This window comes from Manis pentadactyla, chromosome 13 (assembly GCF_030020395.1).
Source record: "Manis pentadactyla isolate mManPen7 chromosome 13, mManPen7.hap1, whole genome shotgun sequence".
In the NCBI taxonomy this organism is placed as follows: Eukaryota; Metazoa; Chordata; class Mammalia; order Pholidota; family Manidae; genus Manis; species Manis pentadactyla.
Genome location: NC_080031.1, coordinates 17,217,027 through 17,243,000, shown reverse-complemented (window position 1 = coordinate 17,243,000; position 25,974 = coordinate 17,217,027). Strand labels below are relative to the sequence as shown.

The 25,974-nt window shown below is 44.8% G+C and overlaps 1 protein-coding gene across 6 annotated transcripts in view; it reads right to left on the bottom strand.

Moving 5' to 3' along the window:
* Positions 1 to 25,974, bottom strand: part of NTM (neurotrimin) — a 913,692-nt gene that overhangs the window by 104,197 nt on the left and 783,521 nt on the right. For all 6 annotated transcript variants that reach the window (XM_036930127.2, XM_036930133.2, XM_036930131.2 and 3 more), the window contains one exon: positions 12,991 to 13,116. In XM_036930127.2, the coding sequence (XP_036786022.1) occupies positions 12,991 to 13,116 (126 nt within the window). The remainder of the gene's footprint in view (positions 1 to 12,990; positions 13,117 to 25,974) is intronic.

Genomic DNA, 25,974 nt, shown 5'->3' with positions numbered 1-25,974 from the left:
CTGAGTGAGCTCTCTGTTCTCGCTTCCTTCATTCATGAAAGCACAGTAATAGCATCTATATTTTAAGGTTGTCAAGAAAATTAAAGAGTTCATGTATGTAAAACATATACAAAAGTGCCTGGAATATAGCCAACCTTCAGTAAAAAATGTTAGCTACTAGGACGAGGAGGAGAAGGAGGAAAGGAAGGTAATAATGGTGAGGATGGTGGTGATGACCTCTTTTTCAATTTTCTTTTCAAATGGACAGAGTCAAACTACTGAAGACTGCTGCTATTTCTCTAATTACCGCCACTTGCATTTTTAGGCTCAGAACCACTAACTCCCAGCCTAAAGAATTCAGACTTGCCGAGAAATCCTAGGGTCCCCTACTGCTGTCATCATGCAGGCACTAAAGTAGGGCTCTCATCAAGAGGTCCTTATAACCATGACAACATGAGCAGCCTCACTCTGCTGAGGATGTCATTGCCATGACAACACCTGAGTGACCAAAATCAAGAGGCCTAGGGAAGTACTGTGATAAAGAGAGAAAAAAGATCCACACACAGAGGAATGTGACTGTTCAAGAGCAGAGCAGGGGCCAGTCAGCGTGGATGCCTGGCAGCAAAGCCCAAGGAAGCAGAATTATGTTGAGGAAAACATTGCAGTCACGCTCAGTTGCCCGGATTTGCAATGGGCTCAGGTGAGAAACGGAGATGCAGGAGGCATGGAACCCATTCCCTCTAACCCTTCTGTTTTACACAGTGCGCCCTATCAATCAAAGGGAAGAAGTGCCTCTAGGGTAATGAGAGCAATGGTAAAACTCTGAGGAGACACATACTGGATGGATACTCGGGAATTTACCTGTGAGCCAGAATTAGGTGGAGAAGTCACTACCTGTCCAGGAGGTGCTTCCTTCCAGGGGGCTGAACTCCCTGCCACCTCTAACATTATTCTAGACTCAACACCGGGATTATCTGCTTCCTCTGTCTGCCTGACCTACACTCAGCAACACTGAGGCAGCCCAGTTTCTAGGGCATAGATCTGCACAGAGCCGAAACATTTGCTCCAAACAGCTGGAGGACCTGGGTTTTGTTTGTTCGCGATTTTCGGCTATTTTGTTGGCCTTCCTCTTTCATTCCCTTTGGAGCCTCCTCTGGGCATTGGCAGGGGGTGGGGTGTGTACTTGGACCTTGGGAAAAAGTCTTTCTTTGACCCCATACTCCTCTCCAACCACTAACCCATATTCTGCTACCCTTTATAGAAAAACTTTTCACAAATTTTATTATTATTCTCTCCATTTCTTCAAACCATTGTTCTGCTTTCCATTGATCTTGCATCTACCATCTTTCACCAGAACCATTCTTGCCAATCCATCATAGAAGTGCCTTATACCAGTTCTCAGTCCCCATCTCCCTTGCCTTCCAAGTAACACCTGTGCTATTTGTCACTCCCTCCTTTCATGAAACATTCTCTTGGCTTTCAGCTCCTTCACAACTCTCTGGTCACTCCATCACAATCATCTTTGCCAGATCCTCTCTTCTTTCCACTTAAATATTTGAATGCCCCAAGGCCCAGTCCACAGAAATCTCCTCTGTCCTTACTCTGTAGGGAGTGATAGCAGACTCATGGCTCTAAATACCATCCTACTGCTGATGACCCCTAGATTTATTTTTCTAGCCCCTGTATCCTTATATAGCCAACTATCTACTCAACATTTCCACTTACACATTTAAAGTACCAAGCTCCTTATTTCTCCTGATGACCCTGTTCCTCTTTGCATTCTGGATGGCAGCGAAAGATATTTCTAGTCACCAGTGACACGGGCCATGGATCTTAGAGTCATCGTTGATTCCTAATTTGTTCTTGCAACCCCCATCCAATCCATCAGCGAATCTCATCAGCTTTAATCTCAGAATATACTGCAGATGAAACATTGTGGAATCACCATTTCTTGATGTCTTGATGTCCTAGAGCAACATTCTAAGTGGTGTCCCACCTGCTACCCTTACTTTCCTCTCGACCCCTGTCTTCCTCTTCAAACAGTTAAAATGGCTCTTTAAAAATGTTTATACAATCATTTCACTCTCCTGCTTGCCAGTGATTGCTACTGCAATAAAGGTCAAAGTTTTTAACATGATTTTCCAGGAACTACATGACCAGACTTGGCTCTCTTGAAAGTATACTATGTAATCTCTCTGTGCCAACATTCTTTGCTGTTCCTCATACATAAAAACACATTCCCAGCTCCTGACCTTGGTACTGTGGGTACCTCTGCCTAGAATACCATCTGGACGTGTCCCATTTGCCAACTCCATTCACTCAGGTCTCCGGGTCTCTGCTCAGCCGACTTTCAACACTCCACCTAAGTTGGCACTACCTATCATTCTTTACCTCAAATACTACCTGCTCCTCCCATGGTAACCCCATGAGGCAGAGGTTCCTGAATGCTGTGTCCAACACAATCTGAAGACCTAGATATGCACTGGCATGTTTTAGGTACTCAATAAATATCTGCTGAATAAAAGATGATTGATTCTGCCTTAGTGTCACCACCCCACCTTAAAGCTCACAGAGGAGAGGGATTTCGGTCTCTTACCACAGGCACAGGCTGCAGCCGGAATCCGTGAGGTGTGGCCTCACTTCTCCCCCTGGGGACTGCTGGGATTCAACCCACATGCCTCCCATCTCACTGCCAGGGTGACCAAGCAGCCTTTAATGCTCCCTCCCTCCTCAGGGTCCTGCAGAATGGCATTCCTCACGTCTCCCTGTTTCTCCCACCATCCCTGGCAGATCACCAAGCCCTCTAAACACTCACTGCTTGAGGAAAATACTGCTCTCGGCCTTCAGGCTGCACCCCAGCTGTTTCTGGGGGGCAGTGCTTCCCCTGTGGCCCTTCAGGAAATTGCTGGGTGGTTTGTTTGGCAGGTGGAGGCAGGTTGATAGTCCTCCTGCCTCCTCAAGGGCGCTGGGAGATGGCCCCTTCACTCTCTCACTGAGAGCCTTGCCCCTTGCAGCCCTTGCCCTCTGGCAATGCTGCGCCTGCCCCTCTTCTCCTTTGCTGCCAGTGACCAATGGTCTGAATTCCTCATGATTCTTTTGGGGCTTTCACACTTGGCTCACAGCCCTACTTGTCACTAACCTTGGCCATTATCTGGGTGACTTCTCTGTTCCCTTTGATGATTTGTCAGACACCTGTACTGTCAGCTCCCTGGACCCCTCTTCTCCATGGACCTTCCCTTCTGTCTAGCCATATGCTACTATGGTTATTGGCTTGGATATTTTATTCTCCAGAACGTGAAAGTCACTACTTAAGGGGACACAATTCCAGACTGAACTGTTGTGATTTTCCAACATGCTTGCTCAACTACTCACATTAAACTCCAGATTATTTTATGCACACAGTCTTTATTTATTACATTGATTAAATGCTCATAATTTTACAGGCACATGTTAAGCACTGGTCCCCACAGTAGTAAGCAAGGAAAAGACTGTTTCTTGCCATCAGGCAGCTTATAGTCTATGGAGAGGAGGGCAGGTATAAATAAATCTGCTGGTAGCCACATGGCCCCCTTGATGATCCTTGGACATGACAGGTGGGTACTGATTCAGTACCTCTGTATTCACTGTTAGCCTTGCCAGAACATTCCTTCTTGAATTATCTAAATGTCTCTCCCTCAACTTCTATGGGATAACTTCTTAGTGAATCCATCCTCATCTATCATATTTAAAATTACAATCCCTAAACACAGGCCTGATAAGCTCTTTGCTTCTTATCCAGATTCATTTTTCCAGTTAATATCTTGTAACACATTACAAGGTTTAATTAGCCAGCAGCTTATTTTTTATCTTCCACACTAGAATACAATCTCCATGAAGCCAGGGATTTTTTTTTCTGTTTTGCCGAATCTTGTGTCTCCAATGCCTACGACGGTTGCCTAACACACAGTAGGCACTCAATAAGCAATTAATAAATTGCTTATTCATGTATGAACAATGAAAATGGTTTTGTCAAGGACTTTTCTTGGGGAAAAAATCCACGTCACTTTCTCTGATTAATTCTTTTGCTGGAATGGTGTATGATGGAATAAATCAGTCAATGGAGAGAGAAAGCCATTTGTCTTTCTCTATCATGCAGATGACTGGCTAAATATCTTCAACCATAGTGACCCTGTGAACCACTCGGTAAAGGGCAAAGCAGTGATGCAAGGAATTAAGAGAAGGAACGCAAGGTCTCTGGGGCTGAGCTCAGTTAAACAGGAGGAGTCCTGAATCAATTATGGAGGGACCATAAAGCCCAAAGTCATTCCTTTAAACTCTCTGTTAGTAGAGGGAAGAGGGATTTGTTTTTTGGGGCCAGGGGAGGAGGTTAGCAGAGAGGAATCAGTCACTGTTGGAGAGAAGTAAGTAAGAAGTTCAGATGCTGGGGGAGGAAGGGCTGCATCCTCCCCACCCCAAGTGCCAAGGTGGTGACCTGGCCAACTGTAATATATTTGGAGAACTTAGGGAACCTAACCAGGGAGGAGGCTAGAGCCTTGATATCAGAGGAACTTAATTGGTATTCTGCTCATTCCTTCCCAGCTGTCCTGGCTCCAACAGGTAACGCATTTCACACCACTAGGAAGATAAAGATGCCCAATACCAGAAGGACACGTAGGGAAAATGGGTGGAGTCAGATAATGAAAGACATACCCTGGAATCCAGCTATTTCTCTTCATGTCTAAAGCTGTTAAAGTGTAAAACAACCTAATAATAACAATCAAAGCAGAAGACATACTATTGTGTGAATAAGTGATAATATTTAACATGAAGAAAAAAATAAACCAAGTCAGAAAGCGGCTGCATCACTGCCATGGCCGGGAGCCAGGTGGGGGAGGAGCAGAGAGAGGGTGAAGCCCGGAGAGGCCCGCTCGGTGGGAGGGTGAGAACTCATCTGAGAACTGAAGAGAGGACGACCCTCCACTCTGGGTGGGCTACGTCCTTTGCTCAGAGGTATCCCTGCAAAGGTCCACAGAGAGGAGCCTGATATTACCAGGGAAGACAGGGTGCCGGGGCAAAGCGGTGTCCAGCCTGAGTCTGGGGTATGGCCATGGTGTGGATGCATTAGCAGGAATGCTTTGAAAAAGGGGACAACCCATGCACCATAGGCCCCGGGCTGGCAGGAGACCTGGAACCCAAGAGGACACATGGCCTAGAGATCTAGAAGGAGCCATGGATCAGAAATCAGGAAATTGATTCACATTAAGAATCAATCTTGGGAGTCAAAAAGACTTGGATTTGAGTTTGACTTAAGCCTCTTAATATTTGTGGGCAAACTGTCCCCTCAAATCTCCATTTCTTTGTTGCTAAAATGAAAATAATGCCTACTTCCTGGACAGTTGTGACAGAGTGATGTAATGTGTGCCAAGCAGAGTACCCAACATAGAGCAAATACATGCTCCACAGCCGTAATTCTGAAACTTGAGTATGCATCACAGTCACCCAGAGGACTGGATAAAATGCAGATTATTGGTCCCACCCTAGGTCTGTGGTATAATCCATGTGATGCTGCTGGTCCAGGGACCACCCGCTGAGAACGATGCTCTATATAGCACGGCGGCTAAGCCCTCGTGACACACTGCGGTATGAGTAACACATACTACTATGTGCCAACGTTCAACACAGTGCCTAGCACATTTTTAAACATCACAAGCTATTAGTTTTTGTTATTTTTGAACGATAGGAGCTCTGGTTGTAATTTAGACTCTAGGGGACAAGCAGTCATCCCAGGTCAGAACAAGATTCAGAAGCCAAAGGTAGAAACACACATGGAAGTACTAGTGACAAGGACGTTTTGAAAAGAAACCGTCTCGAAGCTTCCACGGTGGATCCCGGATGGGGAACACCCGAAGCCTTCAGCTGGTCCACAGGGGTGCAATGGCGAGGAGGTCGCTGTGGTTTTGGGGAGGGCTGGCCCTGTGGAGGCCCTTCTCAACCTCAAGTAGAGCTGCTTATGATGGATGCTCACCAGAGATGGGGTCTCCTGGCCTGTGGGGGGGGGGGCTACCATTTTAATAAGCCTTGCGTCTTCCAGAGCCAGAGGTGGTGAGTATCTGCAGGGATGATACAACCTCCTTGCTTTTATGTTTCCTTTTTTGTTCTATCTAAACAGTTCTGCCTGGTAACCGTCACCAAGTTCCAGCATAAATAGCCTCAGACTCAGGATTGGGGCGGGGGGGGAGGATGCTGTTAGCAGTGTCTGAATGCGGCAGACGTCTGATTCTACACCATTTTTCAAGAGCTTTAAAATAATTGGGCAAAACCACAAACAGTGTCTGTGGTGTGCGCTTCTGCCCTCGGTTTCTAGGCTGAGCCTTGATTTCATATGTTCTCCATCCAGACGCACGGCACTCATTAATTTCCCCACTAGTCTTTTTATGATTTTCATCTTCTTTGAAGTAGGAAGCTGCACAGCTGTAATATTGCTTTAACCAGAACATAAATATTAAACTTACAAAAAGCCTATTTACACTGGCAAATTTTACCCTAACTGCATCTATCTAGCGGTAATTTTACAGTTAGAGAGAATCACGGAGTTAAGAGTGACCTACCAATGTCTTCCTCGGCTTTCTTCTCTCCCACCTTGGTTTGTATGTCTATGTTTAAGCCATTTGCTTAATGAGTTCCTGGATCACTCTACCCCATGCTTGAGGTTGTATCACTGGTTTATCTTTATCATAATAAATCGCTTTCTCAGTTCCGGTTGGGCCTCATACCATATGCTCTGCTGTTACTGGGGACAGGAGATCTGCCACTTTCAATTATGATGCAATTATTTTTTTTTCTCCCACCATCAATGACCACTGTAATGCCTTTTACAATTACAATTACTTGGTTCTCCTGGGATAGCTACTTGTGGTACTCTGGGAATTTTAATCAAGCACCTACATTAATTAGAAAATGGTGAGGGTCACGAGCTGCTGATCAGGTACCTTGGCATATCCATCCATTATGGCAATTGACTGGGCTTGGTCTTTTGTAGGAAATCAACCTTTTCAGAGAAAATAACTTCAATTTTCTCTCCTTTTTGTTCTTGGATCATGGGAACGGGAGCGAGAGGAAAGGGCTGGCCGAGGCTATGGAAACTAGTGCTGTCAGTCACCCTACTATGTGTCCCCACCAGGCCAGATGCTTTCAAGGCTGAACACACTTATTCTCACTCCATCCATGTGAAGAAGGCATTACAATCTCCGTTTTTCAGATGAAGAATCTAAGGGGGGTATAGGGGGCTGACCACTGGGGAGAGACTTTTCTTACAGAATTCCTTCATTGGTTTGAGACACATGCGGTTGACAGTTAAGAATGATGTGGAAAGGTGAAGATCCTGTAGCTTACCCTTTACCCACTAAAACTGACTTTGTTTTAAATTCTTCACCCAAAAGAGTTAAATTTAAAAAGGGAAGAAAAATACTGCATTAGATAATGGACCAAATATTGGACCAAATAATGAAAACTCTAGGTGTCATGTCAAGAACCAAGAAAAAAAGTAATGAAGAAGTGCATCTTTGGAGAGGTTTATCACCACCCCAGCATGACCTGGTGGTTAGTGGAAGGAAATTCTGTCAGTGGGACAGGCTGCAAGGCCCATCTTTTCTGGACAGACTTGCCACCTTCTCTCAGGCAGCCTCCACACATGGATTTGGAGCCACTGCAGATAACCAAAGCTTCAAAGAAGAGCCAGACATTCCATAAAGCGCAGAGCTGCTCAAAGCCAGAGAATGGACACTCTGGGAAATTCACACCTGCCCTCAGGAAGCAGAGAAATAGAGCACACACTGGCCATTTCCCATGTCCACCTCTGGGATGAAAGAACAGAGGAAAAAACTTCTTATTGTTATTGTCTTTCTTAGACTCTAATTCTCCAGCAGAAGACAGACAGGCAGCTGGCGGGGCAGCAGGTACCCAGGGGAGGAAGCCTGCCCTGACAAGCAGCAAGAAGACACAGGTCCCAAAGCTTCCTTTGTCCCAAGGCCCTTGTTATTTGGGAACATGGGCTACTCCTGGTTTCATAGCCCTGTGGCCGTGACTGGAGAATTAATTTAGGCATTGGGTTCCCCCGCGGCATAATGGATTTATACCCTGTATCGATTAATTACAGGGTGAGACTGTAATTGTCCAGACTGGCTTGAGATCTTTTAGAAACATCTGCCTCTTTCCTTTTTCTGGTCCTCTCCTGGGTGGTCACCATCTGTAGGTAAGAGGATGACTTTAGCTCTATTTTGTCTTCCTTCCCTGCCATCCCTGGCTTCCCCTTGTTGGAGAAGGTTGTCTCGTCTGCCATCCTAATGATCTCTGTGCCACATGGGGCCCCAGTGCTGGTACTGACAGGCTGCTCATTAATGCCAGGGTGCTTCAGTCAGCCGATGGCATGCCAGAGCCCTACTCCTGACACTTTTTCTCAGAGCTGTCACCGGACTCCTGGCGCCTGCCAGCTCTGGTTGAACTCAAGCTGTGATACCTCCAGTGCCAATTAGGGCTTCAGTGTCCTGCTTGGCTGGGGAGGAAGGCCTGTCAGTGCTCACAAATGGGAAAATGGTTGGACATGAGGCAGGGCTCGGGCAGGGCTCGGGGCATTGGCGAGGAGAGCTCCCATCCAAGGGTGACTCTGTCTTTACCAACTTGGTGCCATTTAAATTCTGAGAAACAAGGCCCATGGCTACCCACTGCCCACTGGGCCTCTTCAAGCCCCGCAGGAGAGCTCGGGTGGGAAGGGAAGATAAAGCACCCATAGCAAGGGCATCCGTTGTCTGGGGCCCAGCGGACACAGGGCCCTGCTCTGATTCTGCCCCCTCGTCTTTGTATGTCTTTCTATGGCCTTGGAAAAACCAATCAACCTCTGTCCCACCTTAGGTCACACACTGTGTGGGGGGTGAGGATAAATGTTAAAATGTTTCTCATTTTTGTACTCACTTCTTTCTTTTTATTTTCATTGTTTTAACCCATGAGGAGCAACACATTTTCATATGCAGTTGAACTAAATCTCCCAGGCAATATCCAGGATTTCTTTAAATGGAACTGTTGGGAGCCATTGAGGCCTATGGAGGCTCAGGTAGGGTCGGGAACAGTGAGACACCCAAAGGGTCGAGGGCCCTAGAAAGGCCAGATGGAGACTATGCCAGAGAAACACACCCGTCAGGAGAGTGACCGCAGTGAGGCAGGGATGGGGCAGACGGGAGCTCACAGAAGATCTACCTCAAAGTCACTCGTGAGCCTTCTCAACATCTGCGAAAGAGAACTTGACGAGGAGTCTTCCTTCAGGGAGCAGTGGAGCCCTGCCTCCCGTAGGCTCTCTGCTAGGGGAGAACCAGGGCAGACCAGGTAACCCCAGCTCCTGCAGCACAAGCCGCACGAGCAGAGTCTCAGCGGGAGACACACCGAGTCTCGATGGCAACATCAAAGTGGAAGAGGATCAAGGGTCAGGACGACACCTTGGGACTGGGAGAAGAGGCTTGTTCCTTTGGGGCACTGACAACTCGAAGTCCTGATTCGCTGAATCAACAACGATTTCTTGAATGCTTTCTAGGTGCTGGCCGCTGTGCTGGGAGGTCAGAAATCAAGGATGAGGAAGACACATTCCCTGGTGTTAAAGAACTCATGAACCAGAAATCAGGACATCTCTGCAGACAGTTCACTGGCCCCAACCAATATCTGGATACTGGTACCGGGTGTCCTTTCAGTAGCCTCGGTGAGATTTTATTTTCAGTGTTTTGTGTGATGGGTGAAGGGTACAGGTAGGTGCACCCAAGGGGGGAGCTCCATTAGTACACTCAGTGGTCCCTGAGTTCATCTGTGGGGCGGAACCCATACATCAGCGATTGGATGCATACCTCCACCTGAGTTTCATGTTGGCCTCCCAGGAATGTGGCAATATAGGAATCTTCCCCACACAAAAGGTGGCCAAGGCTAGAAATGCTAAAGAGGTGCAAGCAGCATCATATGAATTATGATGGAAGAATGTAGGATATTTCAGAAACGTACAGAACAAATAGACCTGTCAGGAGAGAGAAAATGCAATGAAGCCATCAGGTTGCCAGGAGTGCCCAGCCCCCAGCAGCTATCCACTCAGAGATTTGAGGGATACGCACGTAACAATGGTCTAGATTGACACATGATCTAACTGCATGGAAGGGGACAAAAGATGACAACAGTTCTCTGCCTCTGGAGCCTTCGTTAAGGTGGAGCATATCGTTTTCTCCAAGGCACCCCTAGCCTGTCCCAACTTATTTACAATAACTACCCTTCTGGAAATACTTAGTGTGGAAAGATGAAGGTCTGACTGCTAAGGGTCTCCAGCTTCAGTTCAGATTTGGCAGCAGCCCAATGACATCTCTGATCTCCAAATAATCAGTCGCCAGGACAACGGCACCCCTGGTGAGTTCCAGGGTGATTAGTTACTGCTCCACGTGTCTCTTCCGTTTGAATCTGGGATAGCTAATCTGAACCAGGGATCGGGGGAGAGCTGTTCATCTAAATTTCTCTGATCCACAGGTAGATGCTGATTATCCTGCTTCTCTCCCCTTGATCTATCTTCTGTTTCCATAGCAGCTAAAACCCCTGTAAAAGGGAAGCATCTGGCCCAGGCTCAGGTGAATCCTCTGGGGACAAGGAAAGAGGGAGGGCTCTGTGGTACAGCAGTGTGAGCGTCAGCAAGATGAACGGAAGAGGGCTCCAGTGCCAGAGAGAGACAAAGGAATTGTGAGAAGAGAAAAGGGGGAGAAAAGAAAAAAATGTGGAAAGAAACGGAATTAAAGTAGAATCATTTAGGAGGCTGGAGAGGAAAGGAAAGATAAGAACAAAAAGAGAAAACCTTAGGGGGAACACAGAAGGAGAAGACGTACAGAGGAGCAGGGAAAAGGCACCCAGGAAATGCCAAGGACTGAAAGGCCAGAGAAGGAAATCAGAAAAGATGTCACACAGGAGACAATGGGGACGTGCAGGAGAGGGAGGCACAGCGCCCCCGACAGAAGGCACAGTACATCCACCTGAGCTGATGGATGCTCTGCAGCTCCTGCAGCACAAGCCGCCCTGCGTCCTGTAGCACTGGGGACTTGGTGTTAAGCAGTGATGAATGGCCTGCGCCCTGGACTTCGAACGCCTGTCCACTTGGATGCCCTTCCCTCCCATGGGCGCCACAGCCACGTCCCATCACTAATGATCTCACACACAGCAAAAGCCTGCTTCCAGGTTGTGAGCCAGGCCACCTGTAAGGCCGTTTCACATCGAGACTTTGGGGGAAATGTAAGGAATCTCTCAGACCCTCTGATCAAGGGTAACAACAGCAATGGTGGGGCGGAAGAGCTCCCGGCAACTCAGGCCCAGCACACCGACTATTCCTCACTTTCTCTGAGAACCTCTGTCGGGGCAAATGTCACTGTCTGAGAGGGAATTGGAAATGTGGGGATATATTAGGATATAGTTCCAAACTGATTTTCTGAATGTCCAAGCGTATGGACACCGTGCCACGTGGCCCCCCTCGGGAACGGAGGACGTCACCCTGCTGGACTGCCGTGCTGTTTGGGGGGCCCTCCAAGTGCAGCCCCTCATAGGGATTGTCTCATACAAGGAGAGGCACCCAGTCCAAGGTGGAGGCAGCCCATCTGTGACTGACTGCTGTGCTGGCATTAAAGGCCACCCCCCTCACCCCAATAGAGGCCATTTCTGAAAGGTAATCCTAGCTTTTGAACTGCCAGCAAAGACAGACTTCCCACCAGATGAGATCCTCCACTGGGCTGCATCCTCTGCCCAGTCCTGCCTCCTTCCCCCCCTTTCACAGGGGTTGATCCCCAGAGGACCTGGATAAGCTTATTCTACCAGCCACCTTCTCAGGGTCTGCTTTTGGGGGACCCTACATGCTACACCAAACAACTACCACTATGGTTCTTTCAGCATCCTGCACTGCTCACCATGCATATTTCCTTACACATGCATGCATACATATAGATTCACTCACGTAAATATGTTTCTCCTCAACCAGCAACAAGCAAAGCAATTAAGAATCCAAATTCATGGCTCTAATTAAATGCCACCTGTTCAAAGTCCTTCCCTAACCAAACTTCTTATCCTTCTGTGTACTGCTTATACTGCACCATTTTCTCATCTTAATCCCCACCTGTTATATTGTTTATTCTCTCCCTCTCTCTCTTCTTTTTTCACTTGTCTCATGAAAATATGAGCTCATGAGAGCAGGACATTGTGTGTTTTGGTTTATTGCTCTACCGCCAGTGCTTAGAAGAGTGCCTGGACTATTACTAGCACTCAGTAAATATTTAAGAACAAATGAAATAATTTAATGTACTTTGTATAAAAGCTAGCTTAATGATAAAGGGCCTCTTGCCTTAAATTCTAAAGGTTTAATGTTCAATCCATGAAAGCACAAAATAATACTCTGTCCAATCTGGTCCACAAAACATCTAGACATTTAGACAAAGTAAACTCTGCACTCTAGTCACACATTAAGTTGTATGTTATCTAGGATTCGTTAGAGTAGAACAACAACAAAGCCACAAAACAACTAATGGACTGATGACCAGATAGTTGGCAGTGCTGAGGAGGCAGAGTTGGTCATTTTCCTTTCGGGAACACGGCCATTCAAAAGCTCTCGTTCATCATTGCATGTTTGTTTTCTATCTCTTAAAACAACCAGCCGGACAATATCACCAAAGCTGATTGTGCCGTCATCAAACCCGACCAGTGAAGGACACCCAAAACATCTCACCACTATTTCACCTAGAAACAGCTGGGATTATTTTCCCAGGGATGGGAGAGACAATCAAATGTGATTTCTGAAATCTTAGGGGATATGAGTATCTGGCAGACAACCCCAGAATTCTCTGCAGAGTCATGAGTATATTGTTATCAAGTTTCTAAACGTGTAAGAGCCTTCGGACTAAGTCACCGACACCATGACCTGCTAGCCATGGCCAACGATGCTCCCATTTCCTCTCGTGACTTGACACAGCAAACTGCTCCTCTTACCTTTGGGGGAGATGTGTCTCCAGGTAACCGTAGGCTCCGGTCTACCCGTGGCTATGCAGGTGAGGCTGATATTGTTCCCTTCATTAATGGAGATATCTGAAGAAATCTCTACAATTTTGGGAGATACTGTGGAGACAAAATAGGTAGAAGGAAAATAAAAATTCTGCTGAAACATTTCTTTGTTGTCTTAAAATGGTAGTTGACAGGGAATGAAATATTAGGACCATAGGAATAAATGATAAGAAATTAGAGGAATTACCTTAGACATGAAAGAAATACTTTACCTTGGATTTACCTTCTGTTTCCTCCCATTTGAACACAGTCAGAGAGTCCAAATGGGAATGGAGTCCAGTGAAACACTGCAGCAACTGGTTCCCTAGCTTCCCCCTCTTCCTATCTGCATGCTTACCCCCATCCACCTCCCACACATCCAGCAGTCACTCCACACATTGCATTCAAGGCATTTATATAACACGATGCTGATCGTATCACCTTTCTGCCTGAACACCTCCAGTTGCTCCCCACTGCCTCCCTAATACTATCCAAGCTCCTGTCCCAGCACCTGAGGCCATTCAGAACCAAGCGCCAGCCTTTGTTTCCACTTACATTCCAAGAGGTTCCACTCTTATGCACCGTCCACCACACCTTGTGACCCCCAATACATCATGTCCTTCCTGGTCATCAAGTACTTGCAATCTACATTGTTTCTTTGGTCCTTCCTGGAAAACTCCCAGTCATGCTTTAAGGTCCAGCCACTACTCCTCTCTGCCCTCCTTCCAATTTAAATTATGACTGCTTCTCGCCAGAGCTCCTGGAGGACATCATGCACACCTGGTGAGGAGTCCGAAGGACGCCAGTTAGCCAGAACACCCTTGGTCTCTTTCCCTCTGTACCCTAAGTTCATCTCTCCAAAGGTGGGAGGGGCTTATTCTAATTAGTAAATCTGGGGCAGGACCTTCCACTACATCAGTCTTCTGTTTTGGAACCAGGCTGCCCTTAGGAAGCTGTATTCTGCTGTGTTCCTCCTTATGCATGTTTCACAGGGTCAGCGTCCCACAGGGCCTGGTGTGTCCACAGCACAGCTGGCGTCCGCCTGTATGCAGTCTCATTCTGAGTTTCAGAATTATAAGTTCACTATTGCTCACTCTCCAAGCCTAATTCTCTAGTATCCTCTTTACCACTAGTGAACATGGTATTTGACTTGTATATGACTATTCATTTGTCTCACCTGCTGATTGGTTTATAAAGTGAGGGTGTCATTTATTGGGCCCAAACTCCAATTCTTGGCATTTATCCCACTGTGGTATGGTTATTTGCTTAGCATCTCTCACCCACCAGATACCCATGAGCTTTGTGACAGCCTGAGCCAAGACTTACTGTATTTATATCCACAGCAAAAGCCCAACACATATTTATAGGATGAAATTATAGCGGGTTTTCAAGGGAACCATCTTGCCCAACTGCTGTCTCTTTGTAACAACCTCAGATTGGATGATTAACACATACCATCTCAATCCTACTGACACTGGTTATGACATATCAGTTCTTCACAAACTCAGTGGCCCCTCCATCCAGCTCTTAGGTTGCTTCCCATTAGGTTCCTATCTTGAATAAGCATTTTCTGTGAGCCACTGGGGTGCAATTCCGGGCACATGCTCCACTGAGTACACAATGTCACCTGGCCTCCTGTAGCTTCCAGGGAACCTAAATATCAGCCTTTTTCCCTGTTCCAAGGTCAAAGTGTGACCGTCACATGGAAATCAGATCAGTTGAAAATTTCAGTGTTGGTCTTTCCTCTAGCTGAACTATTAGTCACACACTCCTAATCATGATGGCTTTTTCCCCTCCATAAATAGGGGGTATCATGCAGATACCTTCTCTTTGCTTTCATCCTTCCCACTTTCTTGAATATTGCCTTTCCCTCCTTTTCTGGACTCTGGCCAATCAGGAACACTCATTAATGAACATATGTCCCACTTCTCTTCCCTTATCCCCATGCCCATGCCCTTTCCCTCTGGCTGGTGATTTCGAGCACTCAGTCTTCCCTCCAACTGTCTACACCCACTGGGGTTGTTCAAGGCCTGGCTGAGTGACCCTTCTGTAAGTCTCCCAGATGATCTTCAAGAGGATGTGATCTCTCCTTCCTGGGGATCTCATAGTTCCTCCAAAGCATTTAATATTAATTTGCCTATATTACATTAGTCTCTTCTTTCTTCTATGTTTATATATTATCTGAATATAAGATATTGAGCAAGAGCCTTATTCATCTTTTTATCTTCTGCTGACTTGAACAGGATGTCTTGTATAAAATGAGCACCAATTAATCATTTTTAGAATTAAATCCACATCAGGCTTCAGGTAAAGAGGCTGTGTGTGTGTGTGTGTGTGTGTGTGTGTGTGTGTGTGTGTGTACTTGCACACACACTTATCTGCACTTTCACAGGTATTTGCTAGGACAGGGACAATGGGGTTTCAATGTGGTCAGGGTAGGGGACTGAACAATGGCTCTATGATCCAGGACTTCTAAGACATAACACCACAATTTACGGCTATGTCATTTTAAAAGCTAGATTGAATCTTCCAGGACAGAAAGATAATTGATGACTTAATGACTGAACACTTGATTTGCGGACAGTCTGAAGGTTCCAGATTTGTAAACTCTTTTAGTTATAGAATCATTTAAATTTGATGTATTTTATTCACAGTTTTAATTGGCATATTCGTTTCTTGTGCCACCATGCCCCTGACCCATATTTTGCCTGGCCACTGCTCCTGCCCATCCTTGGCACCCACACAGCTTTGCTCGCCTCCTGGAGGACAGGCTGCCTGCAGAATGACTGTGCTGGCCTTGCAGGCATTGCTTCAGTTGTGCAGGTAAGTGATTTATTGATCTGTAAAGCACTCCGAGATGCTCTGCAAGGGATCATGTCACACCAACGCATGCAATAAAATAAAAAATGATGGACTTTGTGAACACAGGGTGATTTAGGGTTTGTAGTTGGAAGTGTGCTTAAAGTACATTTTAAGTGGAAATCAGGCTGGGTAATGAATTACTCTTGCTTTGGAAGGGCTTACTGGGAGTTCATTTTCCTGGCTTCTTACATGATAGCTAATCTGCTAATCATACACTAGAGAACAATGGACAGTCCCCAAGTAGAATAGAAGGTGGTCTGGGCCAGAGCTGTCAGCACAGTAAGTATATTTAGTGAGACGATCACACCTCATGCTTGGAAGAATCATCTAGAATTGTCTCCCTCCACTAATAGTTGGAAAGTATCCAACTCATGAAGTGGAAGTTGGGGAAATGCTTGCTGTCTTTTCAATCCTGCCTAAGAGTATAGTTCAAAGGTGGAAAACTGCCCCTGGATGAATTTGAAAGGTAGACCATTCATGGCATAGAGCTGAGGTGGTCTGACCAGAGGTGCAATTAATTATCAGAACCAAACTGGCCCAGTGACTAAGACACAAAGAAATTAGAAAAATCATTTTCTAGGTGGCGACTTCTGGCATATTGTTGATATTTAAAATTGAATTGTATTTTATGCACTGTGGCCTTAGATAATCCATGTTCATATAGAAGTTTCAACCAACTGAGATAAGGCTACGTTTATTATTACATTGTTCCCATGGATATATTCTACATCTTACCTTTCATCATGAAAGCTGTTAGAAACTTACTAGAAACAAACATGCTTTCTTTCCACTTATTCATTCATTTATTCATTCATTCAATAGCCACTGGTTACTTCCATATATCAGTTCTGTGTTTGGCACTAAGAACATAACACAAAAAAGACAAAAAAAACATAACACAAAAAAAGTCCTTGTCCGAAAGGAATTCATAGCTTAGAGATGTTAAAATGTGTACAGAAGCATATTCCCTTAATGTATTATGACACAGAGGAATATGTAAGTTGTTGAGGGAAACAGAGGATAGACACCTAAGCTAGGCTGGAGATGGATATCATGGAAAACTTCTTGGATATGTGACACCTAAGTTAAGCCTAGGAAGATAAGTGAAAGTTAATCAACTCTGATGGGGACTGGAGGTAAGGCATTCTAGAAAAAGATAACAACACAATAAAAGTGCTATTACTAAGACTTTTTGTGGCCCCACATACTGGTAATGGAAGAAAAGTTGTTAGAGGAGGCTGAGCCATAAGTCATTCAACCAACATTTAGGGAACACCTACTATTCCCAACTGGGTGTTAGGCACATGAATGGATGCAAAGAGATGCGAATTCTGTTGGCTCTCCATGAACTTCTAATCTGCCTGGGGAGACAGTGCCTACAAACATCCGGAAGAATTGAATAATAAGGTAAACTGTCACAAAATTTTGTGTGGTTGAATGTCAAATGAATGGTGCAAATAGTAAATCTGTGAGTTAGACAGAAGGAGGATCAGAGCAAGTAGGAGTGTCAGGGTGGTTTCATCTCAGCTCTACAATCTATTTCAGGTAAAAAAAATGAGAGACAGTCATTTCAACAGAAAAAGTGAGACTGCTTCATGTAGGACAGAAATATTTCAAGTAGGGGCAAGATGGGAAGGCAGAAACCCATGCAGTGTGTGAAGACAGAAAGTGTGCTTAGTGTTGGGGCAATAGAGAGTCATGGTTGATATCCTGGCCCTAGTATGTTCAAACTGGGTGACCTCTGTGGGCCTCACTGCCTCACCTATGCAATGAAGCCAACAACATGCGCCTCCCATAGTTCTTGTGAATTCAAGGAGTAAGTTTATAAAATGCACCTATAGAAGTGCCTAGAATTGTGAAGTGCTCAACAAGTGAGTTTTAATATTGTGTGTGTTTAGCAAACACACATAGGCAGTGTCTGTACAGAATGGACATACGATAAATATTAAGTGACTCAAGGAAGAATGGGATACAAGATCGGAGAAGTAAGCTATAGCCAAATTATGGAACAGTCTGATGGGCGGGGAACTAGATTATAACTCTGTTGTATATATAGGCAAAGGCAAGCATTTGAAACAGTTTAAAGAAGAGAATGCCATAGCTTTATTAAAAATGCATTTAAGCAAAACAATTTAGTAACAATGTGTTAGAGGGAGGGGAATAGACAGAAAATGAAGTCAAAGAAATCAATGTGTGTGAGAGTGACATTCAAGGCCTGCCTTAAACTGTTGGCTCTATATGGATAGAAAGAAAACATGGATTTGAGAGCACTGCCAAGGAAAATTTGCAGATGCTTGATGATTGCCTAGATGGAGAAAATAGAAAGATGGAGTCCAAAATAAATGCCTCTTTACCTAACAGCAGCTGGAGGGCTGGGCTAGCAGATCCCTTGATGCTATATGGAGATTTACTTTTGGGGAGGACATTAGTTTAGATAGTTTGATTCTGTTTCAGACAGCCTAACAGTGAGATGACATGGTGCGCACAGGCAGAACTATCCTGTGAGCAGTTAGACAACCAAAGATCTGGGGCTAGGTTGCAGGTTACAATCCAAAAATAAACAGAGGGGCCAGGACTGAAGCCACAAGGGTAAATGAGATTTGCTAAGAACCCATGGTCCACTAAAAAGTCATCAGCTTGTCTTCAGATCCACGTATGTGATGTCTCTGATCACTTTTGAATTCTGAACCTAGAAAACACACCAATATGGAATCAGGACGACTGAGAAGTGATTAGTTATGTTTGGAAAAAAGACAGAAACCCAATGAGCCACACTCTCTGGATACAGCTCCACACCTAGGACATTATATTAAGGTTTAATCTGACTCTTGTTGAATTTTAATTCAAATGTGTAAATAATTAAATAAGATAATTATTAAAACAGTATTCTAGGGAACTTCCCCACTCTTGGTTTAGCTTCAACTGCCCAGGTGTTAAGTTTTAATAATTATGTCATTAATAATTAGCAATTTGCTGTTTTTAGCACACAGCAGATATCCTATTAAATCCAAATTAAGATGCTTTATTAAGCACTGCATGGTCCTGTGGGGCTGAGAATGCACATAAGCTGTTTGGACCAGGTTACCCTGCATGACACATGCATATCTATGAATCCCAGATGGCTTCCTATGTCACTTCTCTTCCTGTACCATTCCCTAGTGAAGATCTGAGATGCCCATGGCAACATGGGACAGTTTTCACAGTGGGCTGACTTGCTGCTAAGGCCTTGGGACCTTTCTCTTTACAGATGATCCATGTAGAGGATCCTCAACTTCCCTGGTTCCCAGATCCCAGACAGAGACACTCTTGTTTGTCAATGGCCTGAAGCATGAATATCCAATGTAGATCAGAGAGCTCTTAAAGACACATTCACACAGACGTTGGTATGTGGATTAATCCATCTTTTAAAACTGGTCACTATGGACCAAGGCAAAGTTTAGTAAAAAATTGAGTTATTAAACTGTAAATTCAGACTATTACAAGATATGTTTGATCTAGAAACTTCTTTCCTTCATCCAGACTGAACAAAGAGATGAATCCCTTTCATGGAGCATGAAAACACCTTCCTTGGCATCAAAGGCCCTTCATGAACAGATCCTGCCTCCCTCCACACACCTAATCCATGTCATTCTTGTTTTCTCATTCTACTGGCCTCCTTTCCTCCTGAAACACCTCAAGCCTCTCGTGATTCAGGTCCATTCTGTTTGCCAGCCTTCCTGCTCTTCACGAGGCTGGTCTGTTTTATTCTGTAAATCTTAGCACCCCTATGAAGCTTTCCTTGATCAGCTTTTCTAAAGAACCTTCCGTATGGGCCTGTTGCATAATTGTCTTCTCTCCTAAATAAAATGTAAGCTCCATTGGTTGTCTTGTTTGTTGAAGGGTTCAGCACATACATAATATCTGGCTCAGTTGTTCAATAAATATTTTTTGGATGAATGAATTAAGGGTGTTTTTATAAGGCTGTATGGAAATGCAAATCAATTTAAATCACTGTACTTCCTCAAGAGATTTAAATAACCCCCAGACTCTCAACATCTATAATAATGTTGATAATTACTGTTTAGCAAATACCAGCTGTGTAACAGGTGTTTTACATGTGGTACCTTTACTTTATTTTACTCCTGTATTAATCCCACAAGTAGATATTACTTCTAAGGTGACCAACTATTCTGGTTTGCCTGGAACTAGGGAGTTTCCTGGAACATAAGACTTTAAGTGTTGAAACTGGTAATGTTCCAGGTGACTGGTGATGTGTTGGTCACCCTACTTATTTCCCTTCCCACATTTTATAGATGAGGATACTTATATCCTCAGGGTCATGGAACTTGTTCAAGGACACACAACTGAAAATTACTGTGCTTTTTAATAAGGGATTATACAGATTAGAAAAATAATAAATGCATGTGGAATCTCAGATGCAAACACTGAAAAAAATCCAGAAACCAACTAAATATACATATATATTATATATACAGGCATATATATGACACTGACACATATAAATCATGTATATAGACCCTGATTCATTATGTATCGCTGTTGCATATTAAACACTTTATAGGAACCAGACTCAGTTAGTTGATCTAATCTCACAAGACTCCTGTGAGGCTGTACTATTATTATTCCTATTCATAGATGAAGAAACTAAGGGTTAGTGAGACTTCACTGACTTGCTCAAGGTTACCTAGATAATAAGTGTTGAAGGTAAGTCCTGAAAATAGATTATATATAATCCCAAATATATTCTCTTCATACAGAGTAAAGTCCAGTAGAATTCAGGTTCCCAGCACTGCATCCTTGGGCCTTACTGACCTCATTACCCATGTGCAGACCCATGCCTCATCTTGCCTCCCCATCTACCTGGCCATGTGAACGTCTGTACACCCATATAGGAAAGGGAGACCTCGCTGTTCGTTTACATGGGTTGTTCTCTGCGGGAAAACTGGATGGGAGGTTTTATCGATGTATGTTGTAGACTTTGCCATGTTTGCTAGCTGTCTCATCCTCCTGCCTATTTGGTCACCCATCCTTCCTAATCCTCACGCTCCTGCTCCTCTGCCCCTCAGTGTGGACTGAAGCAGAGCTGGAACCTCACAGGAGAGCTTTCATCTGAGGGGCTCTGTGACTGCCGCTGCCTGCATCCAGGCGTCCCTAGCTGTCTCTCTCCTACGGCAGAGAAATCCTCACATAAACTCATGGCTGAGTCCACAGAGAGAGGTGCTCATTTGACTTAGTTTGACTGAAAGGACTAGTCGGTCCTTCTTTCTGGCCTTCCTTTTTCCTTCCTTGTTTCCTATAGAACTATGTATATGATAGAATGCATATTGCAGTAATGTGGAATCCATAGTATTATTTTGATAAAAAAGAACCTTAACCTTTGCATCAAAAGACCAGATATTAAGTCCAAGACCAACATTTAACTCTGATTATTTTAAGTATAGCAACACCTGTCTTGCCACTTCAAAACTGAGGTTTTGTGGAACAGATGAAACTGTGAGAAAACAAGTTTTAAACGTGAAATACTACTGAAATGTGCTTTATTAATAAGCACCTCTAGAGGCCAATATGAGAACAGATACAAAGGTTAGGTGCAGGGGCGGGCTGCTTTGGGTATAGGCTGAGATGGATACACGCCCTCACCCAAAGTGGTTGCTAACCACTACATCAGATGTGCCAGTGGTTCTGAGATAAACAACATCTGTTAAGTGAGGACCTGGGATGCAACGCGGACTGGGGATGTGCATCAGGACCCTACTTCCCTGCTAGCTCTGTGCTTGCTGCCTCCACCTTCCAGAAGGGACCAGTCAGATTACAGACATTCACATCCCAAAGAGAACTGGAAAATGCAGAGAGTACCACAACGACATGGCCTCCAGCAGTGTCATTTCTTTTACCTTTTGTCATTCCTTGCATCTCATTTTTTTTCTCTCTCTCCTTATTAAAATCACTCATGTTTGCTGGAAAACCATGAAGCCCAGGGAGAAAAGCCAGCGATTTAGGTGGGATTAGTCATAAACCACTGGTTCTGAAGTTTGGAATTTGTTCCTCATGGGATCAGTTGAAATGTGGAAGTTCTGATGAGCTCTCGACTCCCTGACCTAGTTCAGTCATTCCTGATAGAGACATAGGAGTAAAAAGTAAACACGTGCATTCTTCACTGCATGCTTTCCTGCTTCTGGCCATAATACAGTAAATTGAATTTCACAGCAACCTATCTGTAACCATAAGTGCTCCATTATATTTGGCAACATGCAAAAACTTGCTGGGAAGTATTTCTTCATCAATTGTTTAATGTGGGAACATAATGGAGTGATTGCTCATCATGATATGGACCTGCCATGCATGCACAGGACAGGACACGGTGAATGGCAAGCTTGGGGGTGCATGCACATGACTGGCTTCATGCATTCCCCCACCCCCAGTGCCCACACAGGACCAGATCTTCAGGGACCAGTTTATGAAGGAAGAAGATGGGATGGGAAGGACAGGACTAATGAACACCTCCTATGCCCAGCTCTTTGCCGAGGCCTTGGCCTTTGCTTCTTCTTCACAGTAACTTAAATCCCCACAGTAACTCATAAGCATCCTGCCCATTGTAAGGACAAGACGCTGCAACCCAGAGAGGTTAAACAACTAACCCAAGGTCGTCACACAGGAAGTCAGGCAATTGTAGATTCTCTAATAAGTTGTCCCTAAAAAAAAAAAAAAAAGCTAAAATTTACACAAACTCAAAGTCCTCAAAAATTGAAATACTGCTACTAAAAAGGGAATCAATAAACAACCTGACTCACTCAGATAATTTCACATGGAAAAAAAATAGAAACCCAGGATGATATTACTTTTTCATGATTATTCCTCACAGAAAAGAACTAGTATCTGTTGAACACTTAGTAAATATTACCTACTTCCCATATATGTCCCCCTTTAGTCCAGAACATTCAGGCTTTAAATAGCTAATAATGCGCTCAAAGCCACTAATCTAAAAACTGGTAGATCTCAGACCCATGATCTTCCTACAGGTTTTCTGAGATCAAATAAAATATGTAGGTATAATTGAAGCACTTAGTGATCTTGCTAATCACTCTTCAAATGAATGCCATTGTGATTTGAGATAATGCAGAACTCAGTCAATTAGTGGTAAAGAACATGAATGTCCTCTGTAAGACCAATATGGAATGGCTGGCCAAGATTTCTTCACAGCATGCCTGCAATATCTTTTGACATGCATGGTTCTTCACATCTACCTCAGAGGCAGGGGTTGGCAAGAACTTTCTGATCCTTCCTCCCCTTTCTAAGTTCTTACCAGAAACTGTCTGCTCTTGTTCCCAGCAGATGGAGCCTTGCTATATCCAGTCTGACTCTGCTGCAAGGCCTCTTTAAGCAGTTTCCTTTGTTCCCTTTGCACCTGACATCTTACTATGTCTCTCTTTTCCCAAAGCAAGAATGCAGCTAACACGACACTCCAGTGACCAGTTAAGGAAAGCTATCCAACTGTACCTGCCATTTGTATCATATCCCAGACCCCACCCACTGTTTCTTCCCCCAGAGAAATGTTTTGCACAAATTCCAAAGATTTCCAGGGAAACAAGAGGCTGACCCCATGGAGCTCCAGACACAGTGCTGGCACCGTGGCAGCCTTGGCTGTGTTTGGAGGATCCCTTTAGATACATTCCAGTTTGAGGGGCTGCGGTTCCTGGGGTGGTATTCATTTTCAGTGGAGGTCACTTTCCTCCAAATTCAGGGAGAGGTTAGCTAGCTCTGTGTCTTGGATGTCCTTGCTTCTGCTAAGACACCTACCTTGTGGAGAGACAAATGGTCTTTCTAGAATAGTCTGTGTCATCGTCTGACACCAGGGTGGAGTTCATGTTTCTCCATCTGAGATAGTATAAGTAAAATATGTAAGTATGTATGGACATGTCACCAGAATCTTGGACTCCTGGCAATGATTCCCTGTGCTCACACTCTCCTCTTGCCCTTAAAATCTGCCCAGGTGGGCAGATACCAATAGTTGCCCTCTCCCAGGCTGCCCCATGCAAGTCAGAAGGAAGGAACCTGGCAGAGATGGAGGCCCTGCCTCCTGGGGGATCCCCCTGCAGCTCTGGGCTGTCAATCTGCTAGCCGCCAACAGTGCCAAGCTCGCTTACATTCTCAGCTGCCTAGATGGTGTCATCAGCACTTTAATTCCTAATTGCCTAAAACCACTGGTAGTCATGCACTCAAACATGAGCTATAAGAACATATGTATCAGGAAATTGTGCTGACTGCAGTGAAAAGTTCTGCTGAAGCCTACGCCCCTCACCCTTGGCCGTGGGTGGTACACATTCCTCCACTGACTTCTCTTTCCCCTCAAGAAACTGCCCGGTTGAGTTCAGAGGGAGGTAGACAGCCCTGAGTGAAGTGTCTGACTCTGTCCATCAGACTCTTGATGTTACTTATAACCAGTAAGGAAAAATTCTGAGAGGTCCTAAAATTAAATGACATGAGGGCCAGAGAATTGGGGAGAGAGAGACAGGGAAAGTAATCAGTCAACAGCCACGGGTGTAGCTGACCAGAAACTCCAGCTCCTGGATGAAGTCATTCAACAATCATCTAGAAGGTCCTCAGGACCCTCACATCTCTCTTGTACATGAACAGGGCCTGATCACCATCAACAACCAATCCACAAGCCTTCTCTGTGGACTAACCACCTACTCCGGCCCTCCCTCCTCTGGATTAGTCCACCTTCCTTATCTGTAGCCAGTGTGAATTTAAACAACTAGACACCTCATAAATGTCCTGTTTCTTGATTCTGGGAGACCAGTTATTTCTGTTAATTGCCGTCGTTGCTGGAGAAGAAACTTCCTGTTCCAGGACTTAGTGCTTATCTGGTTGCATCCGTAGTGGCTCAATAAACCCTTTTATTTCAGAGTTCTCTCAGTCTCCGGAGTTTTTGAATTATCATGCCAGAAAAAAATTTTGAGTTGTGTCCACACTCTCTATGACCATAGTCTTTGGGAATAAAGTAGGCAAGGAGGGAACATCTTATTGTCTGGCTTTGAATACTGAAGCCTGAACAGTGGCCCCATAGCGGTCCGAAGGGACGTGTCGGTTGGTTTTAAACTGATTTTTTGTTCTTAGGCCTTATTGCCACTAAATCCCTCATAAAGGTTAAGGTCTGCAAACAGATCGAGGTGCAGCCTCTTCCCCTGTAGCATGAGGGTTGGTCTGTTTTAAGCTACAAGTTCGCAGCAGGAGCAGCAGCTCTGTTAATCCCCCTGTGAAATGTCACAGAGCTGGAGCTAGAGATGGCATGCAGCCGGGAGAGAAAAAGTTTCAACATGACTTCTTGTTAATACAAAGCTTGTCAAACACGTCATCTAGAAATACCAAATGTCTTTATTAGATTCTTTTATCTCCCCCCGAGATTGGAGGGATGCTACCAGTTGCTTCTCAGTGGAGATGTCATCATCCAGAAACTAATTAAAGGCTATGCAGGAAGCTGGGTCTCTCACTCTCCAGAGAACAAAATACATTAGCAACCAATGCAAATACATACACCGCCTGCCTTGATATCATTCTCCTCCCTCTTCCTACCATGTCCATAACCTCTTTTCTAGTTTTCCAGTTTCTACTATTTACATGGACCTTCTTCCATTGCAGGCATCACAGCTGGAGTAATGAAAAACAACCACAGTGTGAATCACATCATACTGTCCCTGTGCAAGCACCTCTAATGGCCCCTGATTGCCCTTGGGATGGAATTCAGAGTTCACACCTGTGCCCCTAAGACTCTGCACAGCAGGTCTCTGGGGAACTCTGGCTTGACACCGTAGACTGTTTTGCCCAGAATTCACCCAGTTCCAGTCCCGACACCTGCCTTCTGTTCCTTGAAGGTAGCAAGCTGGCCCCCTTCCCCTGTGCCTTTGCAGATTCTGTTCCGAACATCTCCACATTTTCCCAGACCCTCATCTGGTTAGCTGTTTGTCATTTAGTTCTCAATTGCTACTTACTCTGCATCCTTCCAGACCATGCAATCTAACACAGCTCCCTGCCCCATCCCCTTGGTCTGCTTCAGTAACTTTATGACATATA